Consider the following 24,643-nt stretch of genomic DNA (forward strand, 5'->3'; position numbering starts at 1 on the left):
TTATTCATAAACGTGCACTAAAGTTACGATGCAGCTGATCATCGTTTGTCCCTTTCCGACGTATTGGTATGATGATCAGCGACATCGTAACTTTAGTACACGTTTATGAATAAGGGAGTTAATATATTTCATGGTGAAGCATTATCTGACGAGCCTATTATTAGAATCTCTAGTTTAGTTCAATCTTTATAGCTAATATCTAAACTAGCCTGCTAACCTAGAATATTTAGATATCAAAATGCGTATAATAATTTTAAATTGGTTTGATTGACTACTAGTTTATGTGGTTGATAAGAACTAAGCCTATTTTTGTTTTGTGTGGAACTAATTATTTACAAATAAGTACTTAATGCCATAACACATAATTATTACTTAAGTTGATTTCAGTAATTGTAAAAACACCAAGCATCTGTATCATATCGAATTCGATTTTAAAATGACTCATCAGTTCAATGTTTCAGAAGGAATCCACTCTGAGTAATGTTTGTTTACCAAACATTTAATATCCGTGAAATCAAAGTGGCGACGGAAGTAAATATTTGGAAGAGAGTCAATTTAAACCCTAATGGACTATTAACCGAATCCGGACTTGCTTATTTGTTTAAATGAACTGGAAAAAACTATATGTGACAGTCCACATCAAAAGGCACCTTATGGCGGTCGGCGCTTACGTCGAGTAGTACTGCATTAGTATTAGCACGCCGCTAATAATGGGGTAAGCACCGACTGTCACATATAACGGACTTTTACTAAGAAATAGAACTGAATGGAATGTCATATTTTAGTTACCAATAGTATTAAGCCATATTGTATTTGCTGTTTAGCATGAGTTCACAAACAAGCAGCTGTTGTCTAACTAGGAAACAACGCACATTAAGGAAAGCGTATAATTTTTTTATAAGAATATTTATTACACAAATTAGTTATCGTGCTGGTTCGGTCGACTGGTAGAGAATACGAATTAAATCCGTGTTTTGTAATATTTGTATTTTTATTTGTCAATAAACAGTTATATCAAAAAAATAACTTTTCTTTAATAGCTTTCTCTAATAGCCACCCAAAAAAATTAATTTCCCACACAAACACATAGTTTCCCACATTTTTTCAAATGTCGATAAAACTTATGTTTGCAATAATATTTACAAACATTTTTATCATTGTTAATAAGAGTAATCTAGAATTTTGAGCATTCTTTCTTTATAACATGGACCACTTAATATGAAAAATTGTTCCAGTTTTCCTTACAAAAGAAAAGGTACTCTGGATAGGCGGGTCCACAAAGAGAGAGTAGCCTCGCGAGGAAATTTTCTCGCGCGGCCGCGTGCTCGTGTAACTTTTGCATCAGCATGGTTACTTCACCCGAGCCAATTTGCACGACGCCTCACTCAGTCAGTTGTAATGACAGCAGTGAAAGAAAATGAGGAAGAAAAGAAGGAAATGATAATTTGCGGCTCTCGTTATTATCATTTTTTTTCCAACGTTTGACAACTTTTAACGTAAGTACAAACAAAATAACCACGAGCACCATAAACAAACACGTGTACACTGTCGCGCGGCAAACGTCTGAGGCGCCTTTGAGCATGCCGAAAAACCGACACCGTGCGAGGCCAAAGTCGCGTTCGGGCGAGGAAAACGCGCGCGCCGCCTCGGCCGAGGCACGTCTACACTGACCGTTTTGTGCGAGAGGAAATTGCCTCGCGCGTATGCTTGCTCTGTGTGGACCCGCCTGATAAATAAAACTTATTTAACTGGTAGGAAGCCAATCTTTGTGCTGGTAATATTCTGTCCCGGCTTAAAAACTAAACCAAAACCATTCTGAAAAAGAAAAATTCTTGTGGAATGTTCCATTTGCCCTTTCCATCATTAGACATTAACTAGTCATACATGTCTCCACAGAGTGGAGCCGGAGCGTCAAGATATCTAAGAGGTTACTTGACATCAAACTCAGGGGACACCTTCTCAGTGATGTTTATACTTTAATAAAAGTGTAATAATAGATTTAAATAAGCATCCTGTCTATTTTCTTTCTTGTTTCACATATATGTAGCCTATTTATATTAAATACGAACCTGAACCGAGCATAAGTGCTGTAGTCATGTCTCTGTTTGTATAGGTGTTCATCTTCATTTGTGATGCCATACTGGTCATAGGCTTGCCTGCGCTCCGTGTCTGAAAGCAGCTCATACGCCTGCTTGATTTCCACAAAGCGAGACTCCGCATTTGGGTGAAGGTTTTTGTCAGGATGCCTGAAAAAATATTAAAACTAAATATTGTAGTTCCTTCTCCTCGAAATAGCATGAAGAATAAGTAGTCTAGTTTTTACAAAACCATCTGGCATTCCAACCCAGTAGAGAAATTAATAAATAAATATTTGGGGTCAATCTTACACATCTATACCTAGCCCCAAACTAAAACAAAGAAAGAACAAATATCTGGGACTCAAACCCGGGATCTTCAGCTTCATAGGCATGGTCACTACCCTCTAGGCCAAAGTCGTCAAATTGCTCTTTATTAACATTACTCAGAATTTAATGTTTTCCTTCAGTGAAAAGCAACTGGTAAATATATTGACCTGTCAGAAACCTATGTTAGTAAGTATTTTATATGAAATTACATGTGATATCACATCCATGGGTCTTACAGGTTACTTTCTGACATAATATCACACATAGGGTTAAATGATTGAAAACATAAATGTGAGAAACATAGTTATCATTATTTTTTGCCTTAACATAATGTTGATGGTGTTATCAGAAATCAACATTTATAAATCAAATCAATCACCTTATGTTTAAGTACAGAGTATTTAAAAAGTTGCAGAGTATTAAATGTTTGTGGGGCAATAAAATGCACCATTTGTAGTCAATATATCGGGCGCATTTTTATTGGGCCTATATTTAACTTCTTGAGAACAATATCAAGAATAACAAATATGGGTCATGTTCATGCCACAACAAATGGATCTAATTTAAATGTTAACCCACAGAGCACTTTTCATTATTTCATTTCTCATAAACAGTATTGTACATAACTACCTACCACAAAATATTATACTAACAATTTGAATATTTACGGATTAGTCGCGCCATTTGTTTATTCATAACTTATTGATCCAAACACAAAACAAAACCAGGTCAGTCCCGTTTACAATAAGGTAAGCATTGTATGATGAAGCTAGCAACGTAAACTTACCATTCCTTAGCTTTTTGCCTGTACGCCTTGCGAATTTCCACGAGTGTTGCTCGGCGGGAGATCCCAAGGATCTCGTACGGGTCACCGATCTTCTGGGCTAAGACCAGCGGGCACAACGCTGCCACTAACAGCACCCACAGCCATCGCCTCTTCCAGCCCTTGTATATCCATTGCATATTACCAAACTGTCCCAACTACAACCCTCAGGAAGCTACCTCCGCACTATTTATAGAACTCTCATACCGACGCCTTACACACGCTGACTACACACATGACACACCAGAAAATAACACAGGAATTCATGAAACTCTTATCAGTCATTAGTCTTAAAATAGATCACAGATGGCTGAAAATTTGTAGAATTGGAAAAATCTCGCGAAAATTATAAAATGTCAACCAGGGTTGACCATAGACAAGACCCTTTAGTTTCTTAAATTTCCTGCAGAGTGCAATGACTGCAATGCGATTGGAACGATCGACCAAAAACGAACGAATACAAAAGAAGTCCATAAACAACCACGGCACGGAATGGAATGAATGGTTCGAACACGTGTCTTTGACGTTTTCCAGCTGGCTGTCAGTTTTGGCTGTCATATGACTGTCACTACCGAAGCGACTGACATGTCTCTGCTACTCACTACTGAATACTGTCATTTGTCACTTTGTTCACGTCACTTTTGCTGTGTCGGTCAGTCAGTGTAATAGCCTTTCGTAGTAAAATATTGTTTTAATTTTTATTGTTATAAGTGTAGCAGGCAGGTGCTGATTAGCTAAATCTTGGTTCTGAACAGTGAAAGTGTATGTAAAATAATTTTCATTGATATCTGTGCTGTTGACCAGGTATTTTATAGCGTAAGTATATTTTTGCAGTTTGATATCGTAACTTAGGAACGGAATTAAATGTGGTCTAATAAAATATCTACATAAGACATTGTAAATTACCTTAGTACATAAAATTATATGGCTTATTGGCATTATTTTTGTAAGAATATGATAAAAGTACACCTCATAGGTAACCCAATCAAGTATCAAGCTACTCAAGTTATATCTGAGTAGTGTAGATAATAGGTGATAGACTAGCTTTTTGCTTATCATTAATGTATTTTTTGTCATGTCACTACTGCTAGTTATGACTCGGTGGTTTTTTATTGTAGGTATAAAGGCATAATTATTATTATGCTAGCAATAGCTTACCTTGGTACATATAATATGTATGATATAAAATAAACATCTTAATTTACACAACATTTACATTGCCCGACTTGAGCATACTATGGATAGCATATAGCACTAATATTAATAATCTTCCTATTGTATGAGTTCAATAGTATCAAGATTATCTTGAAATTATCATGATTACTTCATAAATAGGTAATAACTAGCAGCTTCCTACTTCCTGAAATAGGTCACTGATGAGCAGTGGTCGGGATTTTTGTGGCATTTTTGAATTGTCATAGTGACTTCTCATTTATCAACATACAATATATATGTGACTACAGTTAGCAAAACAACCCACTTCGTCGCTTGCCATAAGGACACCTTATTTATTCATATACAGATACAACCAAATCTCATGGCAAGCGACACAGTGAGACTTTTTAATGGCCACGGTCACATATGTCGAAACAACACAAAAACACAACATATCAAAAGTAGAGGCAAACAACAGGCGGTCTTATAGCTAATAAGCATTCTCTTCCAGATAAACTTTGCATAGCTGAAAATGTGAAATAGAGATGTGCAATGAAAGCAATAAAAAGTTAATATTATCAATTTCATATTTAATGTGTTAACAAGTGTTCTATTAGTTCCTCTATAAAGGAAATAGATCGATTTTTTTCACATTCTACCTTGGCATATACATTGTGTCCCTTCCTAGCCATTGGACAAAGCAGAAATGTATATATGCATTAGGGTATTTAGAACCAGTATACACAGTATCTTAGTGACTCACTTGCTTTTGGTAACTGTGGTTACCAGCTGTCACCCTTATTTTATTATGATAATAGAAGTCACTAAAAAATATGAAGCAAGTGAATGGATAATAACGGCTACGGTTACAAAGAAATTAACAAATAACGATTTTTTACTTTGGAGCAGCCTGTATGTGTTAGTAGCTCCTTAGGTATGAAACCTTATTCAACCTTTTTATCTTTTTTATTTATGACATTAATAAGATTCAGACTTTGACAAATGTCATCATCGCCGAACATTTTCATGCAAATTGTCGCAAAAACGCTGCCAATGATTAATGCATTATGTTGCTTTTTTTTGACGATTATTGGGAAAAACTTTTGATTGAAAAATTATTTTTATACCTTTTCTAATTAAAAAAAAAATTACGTTAGGGCATCCCTGAGAAGTAACCCTATGTGGGATTTCAGGGGTTGTCCAGTGGCTAAGGACACACTATATATGTATATTAATAAAACTTAGGCGATAAATGAGAAGCCACTATGACAATTCAATAATGCCACGGAAATTAAAAAAACCATAGTGACTTGTATCTTTTCTAACTAACTGCCTATCTAAATCTTGGGATTGTATTTTGAAAAAGATACATTTTATTGCAAACATTTAAAGCACCTTTTTAGGGTTCCTATTCAACTAGGCCTTTTAAAGAACGAAAGTTTAATTTCTCATAGTAACTTATTATGTTTTTCAATTGTTAATACAATATATGTTATATTGTTAATTGTTAATGTTGTGTTGTGTTGTTAGAGACAGACCAAGATAAGTTGGCAGCGATTTTGATAGCTCAGCCTGTGCAAGTGTTAAGTAAACATCATAATTTCATAGAAGTGTAATTTTTTAAATAACTTGCACTGTCTGGGCTTCCAAAATCGCTGCCAACTTATCCTGGTTTGACTCTTATTTGCTATCAATTATAGCAATTTATAAATTATTTTATGATCATTAAAATAAAATAAAAAATAAAATTATGGTTGACTGATAGAGAATGCTATGAGGCATTAAGTCAGCTATTTGTACTTTTTTCATGTGCAATAAAGTTTAAAAATCATTGACTAGTCACTAGGCAAGAGGATACCTCCCTTGTTTTGCCGACAAACTTTTCATCGAATATAATTTCATCGACAACGATTCATCGAAATTCTAGTTCAGGTGATCCGTCTGCTCGTTTGCCTCCTCTATTATAAAAAAAATAGTAATATAGTTTGACGTTATTTTGTTTCGTCTACAACCCCCTCCAGACTATGCGCGTGAATCGCGGCGCGACTTCGCGGAGCGAACATACCGCGACGTTGACGTAGACTCCACACTCGCACAACTTCACGGCGATTTCGCAGTTTGGTTCGCGGCAAGATGGCGCCGAAGCGTCAGCTGATCGGATTTAGTTTGCGGCAAGGCACTGATTCAAACTGGGAACTGTAAAATTGATTTTTGGATGATCAAGTTCGCAACCAATATAACCAAATAGCCGCCATAGAAGGTTATGACAGTTTAACAGATTAACTGACTCGTGAGCGAGTGTGGAGTGGAGTCTTGCAAGTTCGCGCTTCGCGTCTCCTTTGACGCGGGCCAAATACCGGCAAAAAACGGGGAATAATGTCTAATTTTACGATTACGACGATACGAAAAATAAACATAACCAAATTTGTAGGAAATTTTATATTAAAACTTTTGTCCGAAGTAATTATAATGCTATGTGTACAGATATTCTAGATATGAGCAAAAATTTGAAAAAAGGTACCTTCAACCCCCTCTATGCCCCACCCTCGTGGACTTTTAGTATGTTTATCTGGAGACCACAAGGTATAACTTTACCAATTTTCAAAACTACACGAATTATTTCTCCTGATTTTATTAATTTTCTTGAGCTAATAATAAAAAAAGTTATCATTGAGTTCGCTCAAGCATAATATTGCTCATTTATAGTTTTTATGCAAAATTTATTATAATTTTTTAAAGTGCGAGTGGAAGTCAAACTCAGGATTCGAATCGCTGAAGTCCCTAGAGAAATGCCTCAAGATTGTTAGTTTTTTGGCAACCGTATTGTGATCTAAAAAAGCGCTACGAATTTTCAAAAATTCCGTTCTCTGAGCCTACTGCATGTGACCATTGGTGTCCCTTATTCCTTTGCAATAAGGTTTACGAATTGTCAGTTAACAGTGTTGACGATGGAACCACAATATAACATCAAGAGCTGCTGCAAATTCCCCTCCCCTTTACGACTTCTAAACGACCTTCTCAATCACCTGCGTGCAATCAGCGCGTTTCCGAACGGTGACGTCACTCGTGGGTGTGTGAGTGACGCACAAGTGTCAATTTCAATTTGTTACTCGTTTAAAGTCATTTGTAGGAAGCAGAACGCAGATTGAGGGCAGTATCCGAAGTAGGTACAGTCGAGTTCACAAACATTTTAATTTACAAGCCAACGTTTCATAAATATATTTACACGATCTTATTGTTAGTGTCTACGGGTGGTATTCCAGCTCTTTTGTTGCATAAGTGAAACATAGGTACACATTATATTGTATGCTTAACTCAACTTTAGACATCGCAAAGCTAAGAATATCAAAAGCTGATTTTTACTGAACCCTTACAGGCGGGATACATATTTTTCAGTACCTACTAAAAAAACTAACGTGAGATAGGTATACTCGTATATGCACACGAGTCGTTAACTTTTATTGAATTTTCCACAGACAGACAGTGCCGGATTAACCATTAAGCAAAATAAGCACTTGCTTAGGGCACCACGTCTAGGGGGGGCACCAAAATCGTAAGAAAAAAATACGCGCAGGTTGCATCAGCATCGCAGTCGTAGTGTAGTACTTATGTACACGACACTTTTTGATATAAAGTATATTATATATTTGTTTCGGATCGCAGTGTCACAAGTTAAGCTGGTTTGAGAGCGTTTAGTCGCCTACCTTAGACGCACCAATAGAGATCAGACAGCTATTCTGTTAGAATTCTGTATTAGTTCATAATGAATCTTATTCCGTCCTCAATAGAGTAGTAATTCAATAAACGCTACCTATGCGGCCTGACCATTTTTTCATAGTGGCACGCGCCTTTGCGGTTTTTAAACAATAGATAAGACGATAATCCGTAGAAGCTCACGGAGAAAAATAGAAACTATACACGTGCAAGTACCCATCTGATAATAACGAAGGGTCGTAAGAGAGTGAGAATACGTAAGCACATCTCCAACCTTACGCGGAGGCCATCAAAGCGCATGGCCAAAAATCTTACCGTCGGGCTTGTGCCAAACGATTTTCTCGACGTAGTTTACCGATTTTGTAGCGTATATTGCTCTCTTGCACACCAGATGTGTCAGATGGCCAGGCCGAGTTGCTGCAGAGCCTGGATCCTGCAACCTAATTGTCAAACTGTTATAAAGGGCCCCACGAAGGCCAAAACACAATAGCATCTTATCAAGTTGCGCTTTCGAGTTAAGCCAAAGGCCGAGCAGTAGGAGGACCGTGATTACATAGGTTCGATTTCGATCCACTCTTTTGCAGTTCGGCGTTGCGGTCTTATGCGACGCCAGACCTACTTTATGCAAACTGTCTCACTTTCGCTTGGCCATGGATCCAAATCCATGCTGTCCTCTCTCGCAGCTGGGCTGCCTTGCTCACACCTCGCCATTGGTTGTATTATATGATAACGCGCCGCGATCGGACGCTCCGGACGTCCAGCTATTCATACCTCGCCATTGGTCAAATTCAAGCCTTGCTTTCTTCCAGCTCGACCTTTGGCCTCATCCCTAAGCGCCGACCGAACGCTCCGCGCGTTCAGCCTTAGACTTTGCCTTTAAAAACACAGATTTTCACGATTTAGCCCATTCAAATTAGATCAAAAAATAGCGTTTTGAGGAATTAATTCCCAGCAAGCTGGAAATTGTTTTAATACATTTATTTGGTCCTAAATGCGTGTAATCCGAGTTTGCTCGATCTCAGGAGGTGTCACATTTTAGGATCCTTAGGAGATTGTTTTTTCCTTTGGATTGCCAAACCAATTTTAATAATACTCGTAATTAGAACAAATTTTCCGTCGGCCGTACCGTTTTCGATTTACAAGCAAAAAACAGAAAAAGAGGAAATATTTATGCACACCTCCTGGAATGGAGCACACTCGGATTATACGTATTTTTAGGTCCAAATTCGAAAAAATCTAATTGTATTGGCCTAATTGTGACACATTATTATTTAAGAAAACAGGACTTAATCGCGTTTGACTAAGTTCTAAAATTACCTCCAACGTCAAGATAATGATGTCGACTTTACCCAGTCTTCTCCGAGACCATGGGGACAACGCCGTCTTTGAAACGTCTGGTCAGAGGTAATTTTAAAACTTACCCTATTAAGTCCCGTTTTCGTAAACAATAATTTGCTATTTAAGACATTTGTGGCCATTGGTACTTGTTCTGACAAGAACCAATGGTCAATGGCTAAGCCCCTACTGAAGCTCGGCCTTTGCCTGTGCGGAGTACGATCTATGTCTTACGTCTTCGCTTACACTTAGACGATGGTTGGCATGGCCTCCGCCCTTATGCGAAGCACGGTCTTCGAATTTGCTTACACTTTACGTTACCTACTGTTGGAACATTACTGCTGCGGTACTGTCAATTTCCGTGATAAATAGATGTGACAGATTGAAAATTCTATTCTCAGCAGTAATGCGCCAATAAACGTCACGCAATTTACCAAGAAAATTCAATGTAATCTTGATGAGGGGGCACCATGGCCTAGAAATGCTTAGGGCACCAAAATGTCTTAATCCGGCACTGCAGACAGAAATGACTTTTCTGAAACGTGTTTGACCCAAATACATACCTAGAGGTATTTATAAACCGTCCGTTACATTTCGCAAAGCTCTAATTGTAAAATACCCGTTTATTCGACTTATAGTATTTGACCTCTCTATTTTACTTTGGCAAGGAAAGGGTGTGATTGTTTTCAATTACTCTGTAAATAAGCATTTGAATAATTGCTGAAGGGTATATTTTTGTTTGTATACTTCTATTTGGTGCCATTGCAATCGCCAACATAGCACGAGAGAGTCGAAGGCTCTGGGTTATAACCGCGAAAATCGAAGTTCGCTATTGAGGGGCATGTTTCTCTGTCACTGTAAATTACGCCTTCATTGGAGTAATTTCGGTTTTCGCAGGAGGCCCTCTGGAACCAGTGTATTACTAGTGGCAATAGAAGTAGGAGGCCATATATTTTAGCCCACTCCTTTGGTATGTTGATAGCTTTCAGCAACTCTAATACTACGTTCTGGAGCTACAAATAACAATACATCCTCCAAACCTTCAAAAAATAGCGTATCTAGTCCCATCTTAAAGGCTGCCGCAACGCACTTACAACCCCAGGTGACTAAGGGCGACGGTAATTGCTTCGTCGATTCGTCGTTTGCCTCCTATATCATAAAGAAAAAAAAATATACAATTTGCACACACAACAACACTCGAAGAGCAGAAATATGACCTCGAATCGTCTTTCGTCGTGTGACGTAACGGTATTGCAATGTCGAAAGTATTATCTTTAGAACAAAAACCATGTTTGTTTCAAAATTTTTGAAAAAGGCTTTGTGTAGAACCCATTATAATTAGATTCCGTTAAATGCGTGACTTTTCTGAAATCCAACGGTTAAAAAAAACTTGGTCAACAGCAAATTCAGTAAATGAAATTTCGGACAAAAAATGTTTCGATGTCACTCAATTTTTTAAAGCTGACATCAACACTCGCCAGCGCTCGCGCACCAATACAACTACACTACACACTACACATCCTTCCTTAAGTAAAAGTGATCGAGGTTATTGCGATTTATTCTCGGGTCAGTGTTAAGTAACCTATTTATACAAATATGAGGAAGTCCTGATTCGTTTGCTGATATTAAGTGGGTACTTTTTATAGGCACACTTTAGTCTTTTCACGTATTGCATCTAATTGAGACGTGGAATGTGGAGAGATATACTACACTACTACTAGACTACTACTACACTACTACTACACTACTACTAGAGATATACTATACTATTTTTTTAACAAGCAGATACGTGTTCCGACAGGACTTGAACTCGCAACGTCCGCAATCCGTGCGTTGCTCTTAAGAGGGAAGTACCACGTGATCGCTCATACAAAAAGAGGAAACATTTTCCACTGCTAAATACTTTCCATTCTCTATGATTTTTTATTATGTTATTGACACAATGAAAAACTAGGTTTATAGGTTTTCCTTCTTTACAAAATTTGCAATAGAAATAAATTAATAGTCTAAAAATCACTAGAAAAACACGCTTCGTTATAACATTGAAACCTGATCGTGTTCAAAGTCCATTACGTGACCTTTCTCACAAGTGCAAACACGACTATGATACGATATTCCATTATGGAATGCCAGTGCCTATCTTCCGGCTTCATCATCAGACTTTGAAACCTAATCATGGTCAAAGTTCATTACAAGAATTTTCTAACAAATCCAAACACAGCTATGATACGATGTTCCATCATGCAGTTCCAGTTCATATCTTCCGGCTCCATCATCAGATCAGTTCAACAGTACCATATTATTGTATTGTCATCAGGACTACTTGAGATTCGCCGGAACAATCGGCTCGATTGTTCCGGCGAATAGAAACCGAAAGCATCAAATTAGTACTTCACGTCAACCATGCTAAGACCAAGCTGATGTTTGCGTACCGGAAAAAAAACCCTCCACCAAGCTTAGAACTACATACAACAACTTAATTATGTCAGCACCTTCACCTTCACCTATCTCGGCTCACTTGTATCTAGCGATGGTAGCTGTGACGGGAAAATTATTCGGAGGATTCAAATAGCGAAGGGAGCCATGGCTCGGTTCTCGGTTAGATAAGATCTGGAAAGATCGAGACAGACGAAGGAAGGTTAGATTTGTGCGTTCTCTATGGTTGTGAGACATGGACTAAAGGAGCAAATTTTATCAAGCGTATCAACGCGTTTGAGATGTGTTGGCGCCGGCTTTTGCGTGCGTACTAATAAGTCTATATGGGAAGAGTTACGTATAACACCTTAACATTGACGCCATTATTACAAATCATCCTATAGTCACTCTATAATGATAATATTGATAATGGATCGACATCTCTTTGCAAAACACATTTATAGCCCAATCACAGTGACGATGGTGTTTTCATTATCAGTTTAACACGCTTGTCTGTTATTTAGAAACCTTCGCCCGTTTTTTTGCTTCTGTCCGCGACTTTGTTAGCGTGGAATGAAATCTCCATATCAAATTTGGTTTTGAAGGTATACCTTGTGTTTAATTATCAGAGCTCCGCACAAAACTGTTCGCGGAGCTCTTATGAGATCACTTCGGTCTTGCAAATCGGTTAAATACGTTTTGCGTCTGGCAGTGAATGTGTTAATAATAAATGATAAGATAAAAAAAAGCACGATAGACAATTGAACCGAAAATACGTCATTTGCACTGTAAGCTTTGACTCGCTTCGCCGCTTCGACCTATACTTAGGTATTATTATATTAGGTAAGGCTATGAACCCATGTAAAGTGTTGTATCTTAGTGTCGGTGAAGGATTGCTTACGGCAGTAGAATTAACGGCGTTTTATTAGGTATTTATGTCTAGGATTTAACGGATTTTATGGTCGGCCGACGACATGTAGGCCGATATTTATTTTGTTATTGAATTTTGTTTTCCGTATAATGTCAATATAATTCGGCTAGTTTGAAAAATCCTCATTCTGGGGAGAATAAATACGAAATTACAACTTATCCCGAAAAATATACTGTGTTATTTTTTCGTAATTGAGTGGACGATATTTTAGGATGTACCGGATTTTTTTTTGGAAATCTGACGAAAAAAAAAAAAAAAAAATTTTTACGAGTCCAATTATTTTCAAGCATTAATTATAGTCGGTGATCATTAGGAGTTTTTAAAAATGAAATTGATGTAAGGAACTAATTTTCTTCTTCAGAATTCAAGATGGAGGCACTCTCAAACGTCCTACAGCCCTACAAGGAGATCGTTGGCATAATTGCAGCCGTGGTCACCGTGGGACAGATGTTCTCTGGTTCTTTCTTGTGCTGGGACATCTACAAGCAGGGAGACACTAAGGGCGTGCCGCTTATGCCCTTCTCCGGCGGTCTAGTCATGTAAGTACTGTACTAGTAGTGCTCCGAGCCATTGTTTCGGATGAATCCCTGTCGTTTCTTTACTCCATCGCTCTACGCGACAACATTTCCGTCTTCACTTAGATGGTTGGTAGTCTTCAACTGTGCGTTTCTCCAGAAACTTCCTGCCTCGCACAGCTAAACTGTCATCTTACGATCATACCTTTAAGGCCTGTGCACACCGGATGCTTATGCTTAGACGTGCACGTTGTATTATACAGATCCTTATACGAGACGGCACACCGCGTGCGTTTACGCACATGCAGCCGGTGTGCTCTGGCCTTTAAGAACAGAGCGTATTCCTATCATAAAGGCTGGCAACGCATTTACAACCCCTCTGGTGGTTCGACGGTAATTACTAATTACATACTTACCATCAGGCGATTCGCTCTAATTTCCGACGTTTCCGTGAGAACCTTTCATGCCACTTGCCCGTGATTAAAATGTGTAATAATTAAGTATAAAAACTATCATTTTGCGTACTCCCCGTTAAACATAATCGTATAAGCGGTTTCTACTCTATATTAATGTTACATAATTGAATCAGACCAAGATAAGTTGGTAGCAATTTGGTAACACAGACGGTGCAAGTGTCAAGTAAACGTTATAATTTCATAGAAGTTTGACGTTTCAAATAACCCGTGCACCATCTGGGCTATCAAAATCGTTGCAAACTTATCTTGGTTTGACTCTAAATATCTAGTCAAAAGGTGTGTCAATAACCGGAAGACCGTCGACCTTGTTTTCGTGCATAATAATGGCTAGAAATGTATTTGTCGGCCAAGGCCGTAGCCAATCAGGCAATTTAATACAACATCATTTGGAGCTGGAGCGCTACCGCTGACATTGACATTCAAAAATTGTGTATAAGGCCGCGGACTGGACGCAAGCGGCGCGCGGCGAGCGGCATATATAGGCCATTCATTTCATACATTGTGCTCGACCAAATGAGCGTCGCTATCACAGAATTATACTAGAGAGTAAGTATTTAAGGTCCATGTGGTCCTGTTTTTTTACCCTTTGTATGTATACGCACTGATTAGTGCGGTCGCAGCAGGCATTGGGACTATTGTGGAGAAAGTGTACAGTATAACGGTCTTTGGATTGAAGTTTGGGTGGACAATGAGACTGGGTTATTGCAAAGACGTCCGGACACCTGCCATAATAATGTTTTCACTAGTTATCGAGGCAGGCACAGTCTTATTATTATGCGCTCTTAAATACTAATAGTACTAATTTATTTACTATACTATTGCCTATATCTAATAAATATTTTTTATTATTGCTAGGCGTGACTTATTTTTGAAATTACTACATAATGAGTCCACGTGCTAGAGAAAACACGTGGCGTATAGTCTAAAGGCGTAAAGATTGTCAATTTATGCTTATAAGATAACACTGTGGAATTATGGATATCTGGAAGTGATAACTTATTAATTGTTCGAGCGAGCGCGAAGCGTCTCCGTTTCAGCTTGGCTTGATTTTTATTTACTTATTTGTATAATTTATTTATTAAATTGACATTTTATGGGTATTATCTTGTGAACGTTTTGAGGTGACCTTTTGAAGAGACCGCAAGAGTTCTTTTTACAAAAAAAATTTAATAAAATTAATAGGTATGTCCGGTTGTCCTCTACAGGTCCGGCTTGCGTTCTAGCGACTTCCATACATGTAACGAGACTTCAAGTATGGATTCGCTTGCGAGAATGCAAGTCATGTTTACTGGAATGATATATCATTTTCTTGTCGAAAAAAAAAACAAAATTTGCTGGTGAAATGTGAATCTATTAATGTAAGAAACAGAGTTAATTTTGTTTTGAAAAAACAGAATGAATGCAACTCTATCTATTCTAATTGAATATAATTTAAATTTCATCGAGCTGAATAAGTACTATAGATAGGACCGTGAGCGATAGGGCCACTAGCGCGTTCGAGAGTTAGCGAATTAACTCGGTGTTAACCGTTTAACCCTATAGTTACTCATACAGCAGTGGCTCTGGCTCCAAGAAGCTGTTATGCATGCAGCGGCCACACCCCGGTAATCCACGTCGGTTCGCGGGCTAAACTAGTGAGCCTCCCGCTTCTAATGCATAAGTTTATCCTGGTGGGGAAGGCAACTCAATGCAGATATGTATTCGACCCGGTAGGATATCAAGGCAACGTGGATGGCATATAGGTATCATCGGCCAGATACATCATCTGATTTCATCTCCGGTCCTATCGGTTGTCCGTTCTGCCTCCTGCGTCTGCGCGTACGTTTAAGCACTGGAATATCTCCTGCGCACCTGACTGCTTCCGATTATTATTTTTATTACTACCCATACAGTTTAACCCTGTATAAACGGTTGACTCCGAGTCAGTTGGCTAACCCTGTAACGTGCAAGGGGTCTTTATGAGGCTATATATATATAATGGAATAAAGACGATCATTATTTTTAATTAAACATAAACTACAACTAAACTACCTAAACGTAACCTATTACCAATATAAAAAAATGTTGGTAGGTTTCATAGTTTTGAATCAGCAGAGGCATCTTCAAAATTCAAAATTCAAAAATTTATTCTGCAAGTAGTCCTCAAGGGCTCTTTTACAAGTCAATACAACATTTATAGTAACATCATATAGTGACATGAAAAATACATAACAACATTTATAAATACAACAGCCAATACCTGGGTAAACATTACATTATAATAATCTTAAAATAAATAATTACTACAATACAATAGAGATGTATAGTTTCTATGGTTAAAAACACATTAAATCTGGAGATGTAAAAGGTCCCCAATGTCAGAGTACTAATACTAATAAAATTTGGAGGTGTAAAGTCTCTCCAAGTGTCAAAATAAAATTTATACTAAATAAATAAAATTCAATCAACACGGATGCCTTTTGACGCGTTAAGTAGAATATTAATGGTAATATTCGCCGCGATCGACATTGGTGTTTAACCGTTTCAATTGCGAAACGAACAGGATCCAGTATTTTGTTATCATTATAATTAAACAACATTTTCCTTAACAGGGGAGTACTGAACTTGCAATATGGCGCCATTCTACGCGACGATACGATGATCCGAGTCAACTTCTTTGGTATAGCGCTGAGTATTGTCTACTTGTCTGTCTATTTCTGCTACACGAAAGAAAAGGTATGTGTGACAAGGATAACTATATTACTAATTAGAATATGACGGTCTAAATATTAGACGATGAAAGATCATCTTAGATCAACAAACATGTACATCGCGCTTCGTAGAATCAACTTTAAAGAAAAAAAAGACTCGTTAAATTGTGATGCTTGGTTTGAATTTTATTATTAAACTCCCTGCTTCCAGTAGTCGACCGGAAATGAGTGAGTGTGGGCTATGTGTATGCCCGACAAGGGACAGATGTAGTGAATTAATTTTACTTTCACGGAAACGCAAGAACGAGTTCTGCTATTTCAGTCAGTCTCAGTAGGTACAAAAAGTACTGAGGCAGCATGACAAATACGAACGTTTTTGAGAAAATACGATCTGTAATTTGAACGATTACAGCATGAACCATGGCATGAATGTGTGATTCTTATATCTATGATTCTTATTGCTCGGCTGGAAAGAGCTAGAAGTAGCCGCTCGAGATCGCGTCAAATGGAAAATTCTTCTGGGTGCCCTATATCCCTAATGAGGGATAACAGGATTACATCATCATCATGATTCTCATAGCTTGTATCTTAGGTAGTTGCTGTGAATGTCAAATTTTGACAATGCAATGATAGAGTGTAAGACTTGTTGTAGATTCGAGGGGAAGCCTTTTCCCAGCAGTTGGACACTACAGAAGGCTTATAAAAAAGACTATTATTATAGCCCATCAAATTGCCGAATTTAAAGGTTAGAAATATGCTGATTCACAATAACGTGTTTTTATTGTAGGTTAAAGCGTGGTTCGAGCTCGGTCTATGGGGCGCCTTCACCGCTGCAATAATCAGCTACGCACAAATGGCAGATCCCGCCGTAGTCGAGAACCACCTTGGAACAATCCTGACTGCTTTCATGTTCTATCTGATCGCGTCACCGCTTTTCGGACTGGTAAGTGTTATTTCGTTTCGGAACTAAGTCTTTGTGGCGCTTTTATCACTGGAGTGATCAGCTACGCTCAAATGGCAGATCCTGCCGTCGTTGAGAACAGACTGGGGACAATCCTGATGGATTTCATGTTCTGCCTGACAGCGTCTCCGCTTTTTGGGCTGGTAAGTGTTTTTTTTTTCTATTAAATCATAGTTGGAACTAAGTCTTTGCGGCGCTTTTATCGCTGGAGTGATCGGCTACGCTCAAATGGCAGATCCCGCCGTCGTTGAGAACAGACTGGGGACAATCCTGACGGATTTCATGTTCTGCCTGATAGCGTTTCCGCTTTTTGGGCAGGTAAGTGTTTTTTGTCGGTAAAATCATGTTTGGAACTAAGTCTTTGCGGCGCTTTTATCGCTGGAGTGATCGGCTACGCTCAAATGGCAGATCCCGCCGTCGTTGAGAACAGACTGGGGACAATCCTGACGGATTTCATGTTCTGCCTGATAGCGTTTCCGCTTTTTGGGCAGGTAAGTGTTTTATGTCGGTAAAATCATGTTTGGAACTAAGTCTTTGCGGCGCTTTTATCGATGAAGTGATCGGCTACGCTCAAATGGCAGATCCCGCCGTCGTTGAGAACAGACTGGGGACAATCCTGACGGATTTCATGTTCTGCCTGATAGCGTCTCCGCTGTTTGGGCTGGTAAGTGTTTTTTTTTTCTATCAAATCATAGTTGGAACTAAGTCTTTGCGGCGCTTTTATCGCTGGAGTGATCGGCTACGCTCAAATGGCAGATCCCGCCGTCGTTGAGAACAGACTGGGGACAATCCTGACGGATTTCATGTTCTGCCTGATAGCGTTTCCGCTTTTTGGGCAGGTAAGTGTTTTTTGTCGGTAAAATCATGTTTGGAACTAAGTCTTTGCGGCGCTTTTATCGATGAAGTGATCGGCTACGCTCAAACGGCAGATCCCACCGTCGTTGAGAACAGACTGGGGACAATCCTGACGGATTTCATGTTCTGCCTGATAGCGTCTCCGCTGTTTGGGCTGGTAAGTGTTTTTTTTTCTATCAAATCATAGTTGGAACTAAGTCTTTGCGGCGCTTTTATCGCTGGAGTGATCGGCTACGCTCAAATGGCACATCCCGCCGTCGTTGAGAACAGACTGGGGACAATCCTGACGGATTTCATGTTCTGCCTGATAGCGTTTCCGCTTTTTGGGCAGGTAAGTGTTTTTTGTCGGTAAAATCATGTTTGGAACTAAGTCTTTGCGGTGCTTTTATCGATGAAGTGATCGGCTACGCTCAAACGGCAGATCCCACCGTCGTTGAGAACAGACTGGGGATAATCCTGACGGATTTCATGTTCTGCCTGATTGCGTCTCCGCTTTTTGGACTAGAAAGTGTTTTTAGTAGGTTGATGTTATGTTTATAGTATAGTATAGTTGAATTTAGATCACTAGGGTTTATATCGCATATTAATTATACCTTAAATGTACATTATATAATTTATATAACACGCAAACAGGAAGAAATATAATAGAAGTCACTGTTCCTATACTATCCTGTTACTATAAAACTTATTTTCCTGTAATGCGAAAAAAAGCGTTCACATGCAAAAACTATTCAAAATTCACTCGGTATCAAATAAGTAAACTTGTACCTAAAATTAAACTTAAATCAAATCAATTTTGTCCATTACAGAAAGATATCATCGCCAAACAGAGCACAGAGGGACTACCTTTCCCTATGATCCTCTCTGGTACCGTGGTCACATTCATGTGGTTGCTATACGGCATCATTCTCAAGAACAGCTTCCTCGTCGTAAGTATACAACTGTACACTTTATATTTCTTATCAGAAGGTTCAATATCCATTGCCAAGACCATGGGAGGGTTCGTCTTAGGGCGTCCGCTAGCTGGCGCGGTTACACGGAGCGGGTGAACGGGTTTACTTAAATAGTACGAACAACGCTAACTGGCACGGACGCGTGCGACGGATTTTATCTATAATGACATCCGAATGCATGCACCCGCGCCAGCTGGCGGACGCCCTTAATTATTTAAATTTTTTCAACTCCAATGCAGCGAAACCCATAGTTGTATTGGGCGACTCAACTTTTTTTGTGTTGTTATCGCGTCCCGTTGTCCAAGGGACAATACTCATCAATACTGGCACAGTTCGTTCGAAGAGATGTTGTATGATGTATTTACGAACATGATCAGTGGATGGCCTGTTATAGAAATAATATCAAAAGTGGTTGTCCAGGGGATAAAAAAAAACCGTAACCATGTCCACGAGTGACACTAAAAAGTTGATCCATCCATTCACGAGTCCATTTACGAGTATGTGTATTTGGGACCCTTTATCTATTAAATTCTGATAAGTTTGTGTGATAAACGTCAAAATCGTAACCTGTAATTATCCGTTTTAATCCAGTAAGTTTAGATCATTGTTGGCATTCTTTTCGCATTGTGCTTAATCAACTGGATACAGATGTCTAGCACAATAAAAAAGGATTGTTATACTCATTAATCATAGTCGGCTTATATTTGAGTCGTCCAAATGGAACTACAAGTAAAACACCGGATTTCCTGCCCAAAGTACTGCTACTTATTACACAATCAGCCTCTTATCTATCACATCGAATGTTGGCCATCTTCTTGTGGTTATGGCCATTGGTGACATCTGTAAGGTCAAGGAATTCAATTTCATTGCCATTTCGTTCACAGCGACAATAGTATGAGTTCCCTAGCGACTTTTATATTGATTGTCACTGTGACAAGGTACGAAATAGTACGGTACAGTACATTACTATAGAGGCCGCGAAACGAAGGGTTGCAGGCCGACTAGATATAGACGGCCGAGCGTAGCGAGGTCGGATAGGGATTGGGACCGTGCTTAGTGCATGGTAGGGGTAAGTAAAGCGATCCCAGCGTATAAGGTGGTAAAAATTTTAACTAACTGCGGATAGCGTCTTTAACATTTCGCACAAGTTGTATGGCTCGAAATGAAACTTCGATTTACGGTTTCTCGTGAAATATTCATTTAAATTGTATGGTGTAAGGGACCATTGTAATCTGTATAAGATGCTTAATATAACTAACGTATTTAATTTGATAATTGTTAATAATGTATCCATGTAAATAGCACAGCTTAAAAAGCCTAGCCAAGGTGACAATCGGTATCGCTTCAACATCGATAACGAAACGCTTTGTGTCTCTCTATCACTCTTCCATATTAGTGCGACAGTGACAGGTGCGTGTCAATCGCTACGAAGCGTAAGCGATTTGCACGTTGGCTACGCCCCCTGTTTTTTTGTTATTATAATTTTTAACCCATATTATCCCACTGCTGGGAAAAGGCCTCCCTCTGATTCCTCCACTTGTTCCTATCCTCGGAAGTCTTCCACCAGTCTCTATCATAGGCTAACTGTACTTACACATATTTTGTTTCAGCTCCAAAACTCTGTCGCGTTCGTACTGTGCTCAGCACAGCTGTCCCTCTTCGTGATCTACCCTAAGAAGCCCGAAGCGGCTGCCAAGGCCAAGGCGAAGAAAGCCGACTAAAACTAGTAAATTTTATTAGGTTTGTATTATGTTAAGCGAAAATACACCGTATTTTAATAGCTGCTTAGTGGAAAGCGCAACCATCGGTGTGAAATAACACTTAGGAAACTTAAGTAGAACACATCAAGCCAAAATACACCTTACTTATATACCTTCTTAGTTGAAAGTGCAACAATCGGTGTAAGATTACACTAAGGAAACTTGAATAGAACATGTCAAGCAGAAATACACTTTAAATCAATAGCTTCTTTGTTGAAAATGCAAGAAATGGGTTTGAATTTTGACTAAGCAAACTAAATACCGCATTAGGCGTGGCTAATATTAGCATGATGAATGCAAAAGGCATGTGGAAATGTAATTAACATTGTAAATTCGTAGTACTTATAGACAGTAAGTTTTTGTAACTTTAACACGCTAAAGTAGCCATGCCTATTGTCTAAAGCCTTAACTAGATTTGTAAGAGTAGCTATGAGTTCAGGCAGCATTTTTAGTTGTATTTTAAATGATAAAGTTTTATAACAATATTTCATGCAATAATGCATTTCAATTTTAGCTTAAAACAATTGGGTTTTAACAAATCTAGGAGGTTTATATAGTTTTGGAAGAATGTTACAGATAAATATTTTTTTTCTATAGTTTTGTGTATGTACATATAATCAATTGAAAACTACATTTTTTATCTGAAATCCTTACATTCAATACAATAATCATAATCAATATTTTTATCGTTGTACTAGGAAACTGTACATACGTTACAAAAGATATTTACTACCTGTATGAATATAAAGTATACAATATTTATATTCGGACTTCATTTACGATATTTTACAAATTTTTTATATTCACAATCAGTTCAAACTTACAATTCTGATTGTGTTGTTTTTACAATACACATAAATTTATTTTTTAACTCTGTCTTCATCATTTACCTATTTATTAGCCTATTGTCTCCCAATGCTGGGAAAAGGTCTCCCTCTCTTCCACGCATCTCGGTCTATGGCAATATTAGGCCAATCTTTCCGAAAGGGGATCCCTTTGTTTGACATAATTATTGAAAGTCATAATGTAATGATAGTCATATTATCATTAGTCATAACTCTGAAACCGTTAACTTTTCAGGAATTTCCTTAGATTATCCTATAGATAGGTTAGGTTAGGTTAGGTTTGTTTTATGGCAATCCTGAAAAGTTACGCGTTTCTGAGAAAAACCAAATTATGACTAACGAAAATGCGGACAAACAATACATTATGACTTAAAACTTTATGGGAAACAATAGAGACCCTTCCGAAAGATGTCAAGGTCGTGCCGCCATCCCCTTCGAGATCTGCCGTGATCAGCGCTTCAAAAATCATCACATCTGATGAGAAGAAATACCGTAAGCTATACCTGTTAGAAATAAAACAAACTATATGTGAAACTGTCACTCGGAGATCTACGAGCACTCGAGTTTGCGACTCGTAAATATATAATTAAAATGTAGTATTTCCCGTTTCAAATATTTTAAAGTTGGGACCGACTTTTATCATCGTTTTATTTAAGTATGTACTCGTAAGAGAGCAACTGTTGGACTTATTTCTTGGTGCAGTAATAAATACTGGCATTTTTCATATTATTTTTCCGGATTTATTTTCTGTGATGTTTGTTTTTAATTATAGATATTTCGATCCCTTGTAATGAGAAGAAGCGTTTCTGGTTCACTTTTGCAATCACGTCTTCAATTTTTATCTTCCTTCGTTCGTTATTACTACAGTGGTACATATTGTTTGACTGTGATATATTATTTTTCGTGCTGTAAGCAAGAAACATTCTTTTGATAGAGACGCTTTAGATATTTAATCATGGTATCTAATGAAAAGAAATACCGTAATCTACACCAGTTAGAAATAAAACAAAATTAAATGTGATCCTGTCACTAGGAGCGATCCACGAGCACTCGAGTTTGCAACTCGTAAATATATTTTTCTAAATAAAATAATGGTATCTGATGAAAAGAAATACCGTAAGCTATACCAGTTTGAATTAAAACAAACTAAATGTGATCCTGTCACTAGGAGAGACCCACGAGCGCTCGAGTTTGCAACTCGTAAATATATTTTTCTAAATAAAATAATGGTATCTGATGAAAAGAAATACCGTCAAGCTATACCAGTTTGAATTAAAACAAACTAAATGTGATCCTGTCACTAGGAGACCTCCACGAGTCCTCGAGTTTGCGACTCTTAAATATATCATTAAAATGGAGTATTTCCCATATTTGTAATTTATTTTTTATAGGTTGTGACCGGCTGTTATTTTTTCATTTTTTGTACGACGTTTGTTAAAGATCATAAAAGTGGGTTGAGTGCTGATGCTTAGGTCCACTACGATAGTGTAATAAATAGTGAAGGCTTAGGATGTATATCTCGTATAATCTGAACATGTTTTTGTTCATATTTCCATTGCAAAACACCTCATACTCCTCGTTTATCGGTACAAAGTATATTTATACTATACTGTTATTAAGGTATGTACCCTTCCCGAAATATCTTTGGCATAAAAAAAGTTGTATTTAATTTACGAGTATAATGCCAATTTTTTGCCTCCCTTTGATAATTTCGTTTCATTCGCCTTTTCTTGAGCAATTTCTACAAGCAGCAAACCACGGCTTTCGCTGCTTTATTTTTTGTACTGACAATAACTCATTTGACCATTCGTAGACCTTGTTAAGTTCCAATAAGGTGCACGATTCAAAAAAAATGTTACGATGACGTAGAACAAATTATTACCATGTTCAAAATTGTTTAGAGTTCTTCCTTTCCTAATATATTAAGTATTGTTGTATGGCAAAGATTCCTCTATGAGAGTATATTTTGAGAGAGCTTTAGTTGGTACGGTTGTGAATGAGATATCTAACAGGATAGGTTCATATAAAGGTGCTTTAAGATGGCAAAATTTAGATTAATGTTCTGAAAAAAGACATGTAAAAAGCATTTACCATGTATGTCATAACAGTTTGACGGTAAGAGTGTCTTAAATATGCTTAATTGAGCCATGTTTAAAGCTGTCTTTACTATTTTGTAAGTAGCTTGTAAGCAAACATTCCGTTATGTATTTTGTAAGAACAAATCAGATTTGTACAATATTTTGGCGCATTTGACTACTTACATCGTTAGTTTAGCGTTGAATTTAAATTAAACATTGTATATTTTCATAGCGGTGTATTAAAATGTTATTGTATATACATAATGTACCTATTTTACAAATTAGTATCGTAGTATGGTTTGTTAAACTGTAAACTTTTTTAAGTTGTTTAAATCCCTTTTCCAATCTGTGATTTCGTTTCCTATAGCCATTGCTGTGACAAATTATGTTATTTTTAGGGTTCCGTACCCAAAGGGTCAAACGGGACCCTATTACTGAGACTTCGCTGTCCGTCCGTCCGTCCGTCTGTCTCCAGGCTGTATCTCTTGAACCGTGATAGCTAGACAGTTGAAATTTTCATAGATGATGTATTTATGTTGCCGCTATAACAACAAATACTAAAAACAGAATAAAATAAATATTTAAGGGGGGCTCCCATACAACAAACATATTTTTTTGCCGTTTGTATAAATAATGGTACGGAACCCTTCGTGCGCGAGTCCGACTCGCACTTGCCCGGTTTTTTTATGTTATACTTGTTGAGTGAATCAATAAATTATTAGTCTGAATATG

At 37.9% G+C, this 24,643-nt stretch overlaps 2 protein-coding genes across 3 annotated transcripts in view; one reads left to right on the forward strand and one right to left on the reverse strand.

The window, feature by feature from the left end:
* LOC133521080 (dnaJ homolog subfamily C member 16) overlaps positions 1–3,712 on the reverse strand; it is a 42,583-nt gene extending 38,871 nt beyond the window's left edge. Inside the window, exons 1-2 of the mRNA XM_061855827.1 lie at positions 3,193–3,712; positions 2,070–2,246 (exon numbers count right to left, since the gene is read on the reverse strand). Of these exons, the coding sequence (XP_061711811.1) occupies positions 2,070–2,246; positions 3,193–3,368 (353 nt within the window). The 5' untranslated portion in view covers positions 3,369–3,712. The remainder of the gene's footprint in view (positions 1–2,069; positions 2,247–3,192) is intronic.
* Positions 3,713–3,853: 141 nt separating this feature from the next.
* On the forward strand, positions 3,854–24,639 carry LOC133521081 (sugar transporter SWEET1). 2 transcript variants are annotated; one of them, XM_061855829.1, is made up of 7 exons: positions 3,854–4,044; positions 13,140–13,317; positions 16,361–16,484; positions 17,247–17,402; positions 19,085–19,204; positions 20,839–20,968; positions 22,250–24,639. In XM_061855829.1, the coding sequence occupies exons 2-6, from the start codon at positions 13,148–13,150 to the stop codon at positions 20,947–20,949; spliced, it is 681 nt and encodes a 226-aa protein (XP_061711813.1). In that variant the 5' UTR covers positions 3,854–4,044; positions 13,140–13,147; the 3' UTR covers positions 20,950–20,968; positions 22,250–24,639. The 2 variants fall into 2 exon arrangements, with proteins under 2 accessions (XP_061711813.1, XP_061711812.1); XM_061855828.1 differs by having other exon boundaries at positions 20,839–24,639.
* Positions 24,640–24,643: the final 4 nt, after the last annotated feature.

Source organism: Cydia pomonella, chromosome 9, assembly GCF_033807575.1.
Source record: "Cydia pomonella isolate Wapato2018A chromosome 9, ilCydPomo1, whole genome shotgun sequence".
In the NCBI taxonomy this organism is placed as follows: Eukaryota; Metazoa; Arthropoda; class Insecta; order Lepidoptera; family Tortricidae; genus Cydia; species Cydia pomonella.

Excerpts from the sequence above, each read along its gene's own strand:
- LOC133521081 (XM_061855828.1), top strand. The coding sequence starts at position 13,148 with ATGGAGGCACTCTCAAACGTCCTACAGCCCTACAAGGAGATCGTTGGC. Across the intron at positions 13,318-16,360 it reads TTCTCCGGCGGTCTAGTCAT|GGGAGTACTGAACTTGCAAT; the intron begins GTAAGTACTGTA and ends TTTCCTTAACAG. Across the intron at positions 19,205-20,838 it reads TCAAGAACAGCTTCCTCGTC|CTCCAAAACTCTGTCGCGTT; the intron begins GTAAGTATACAA and ends ATTTTGTTTCAG.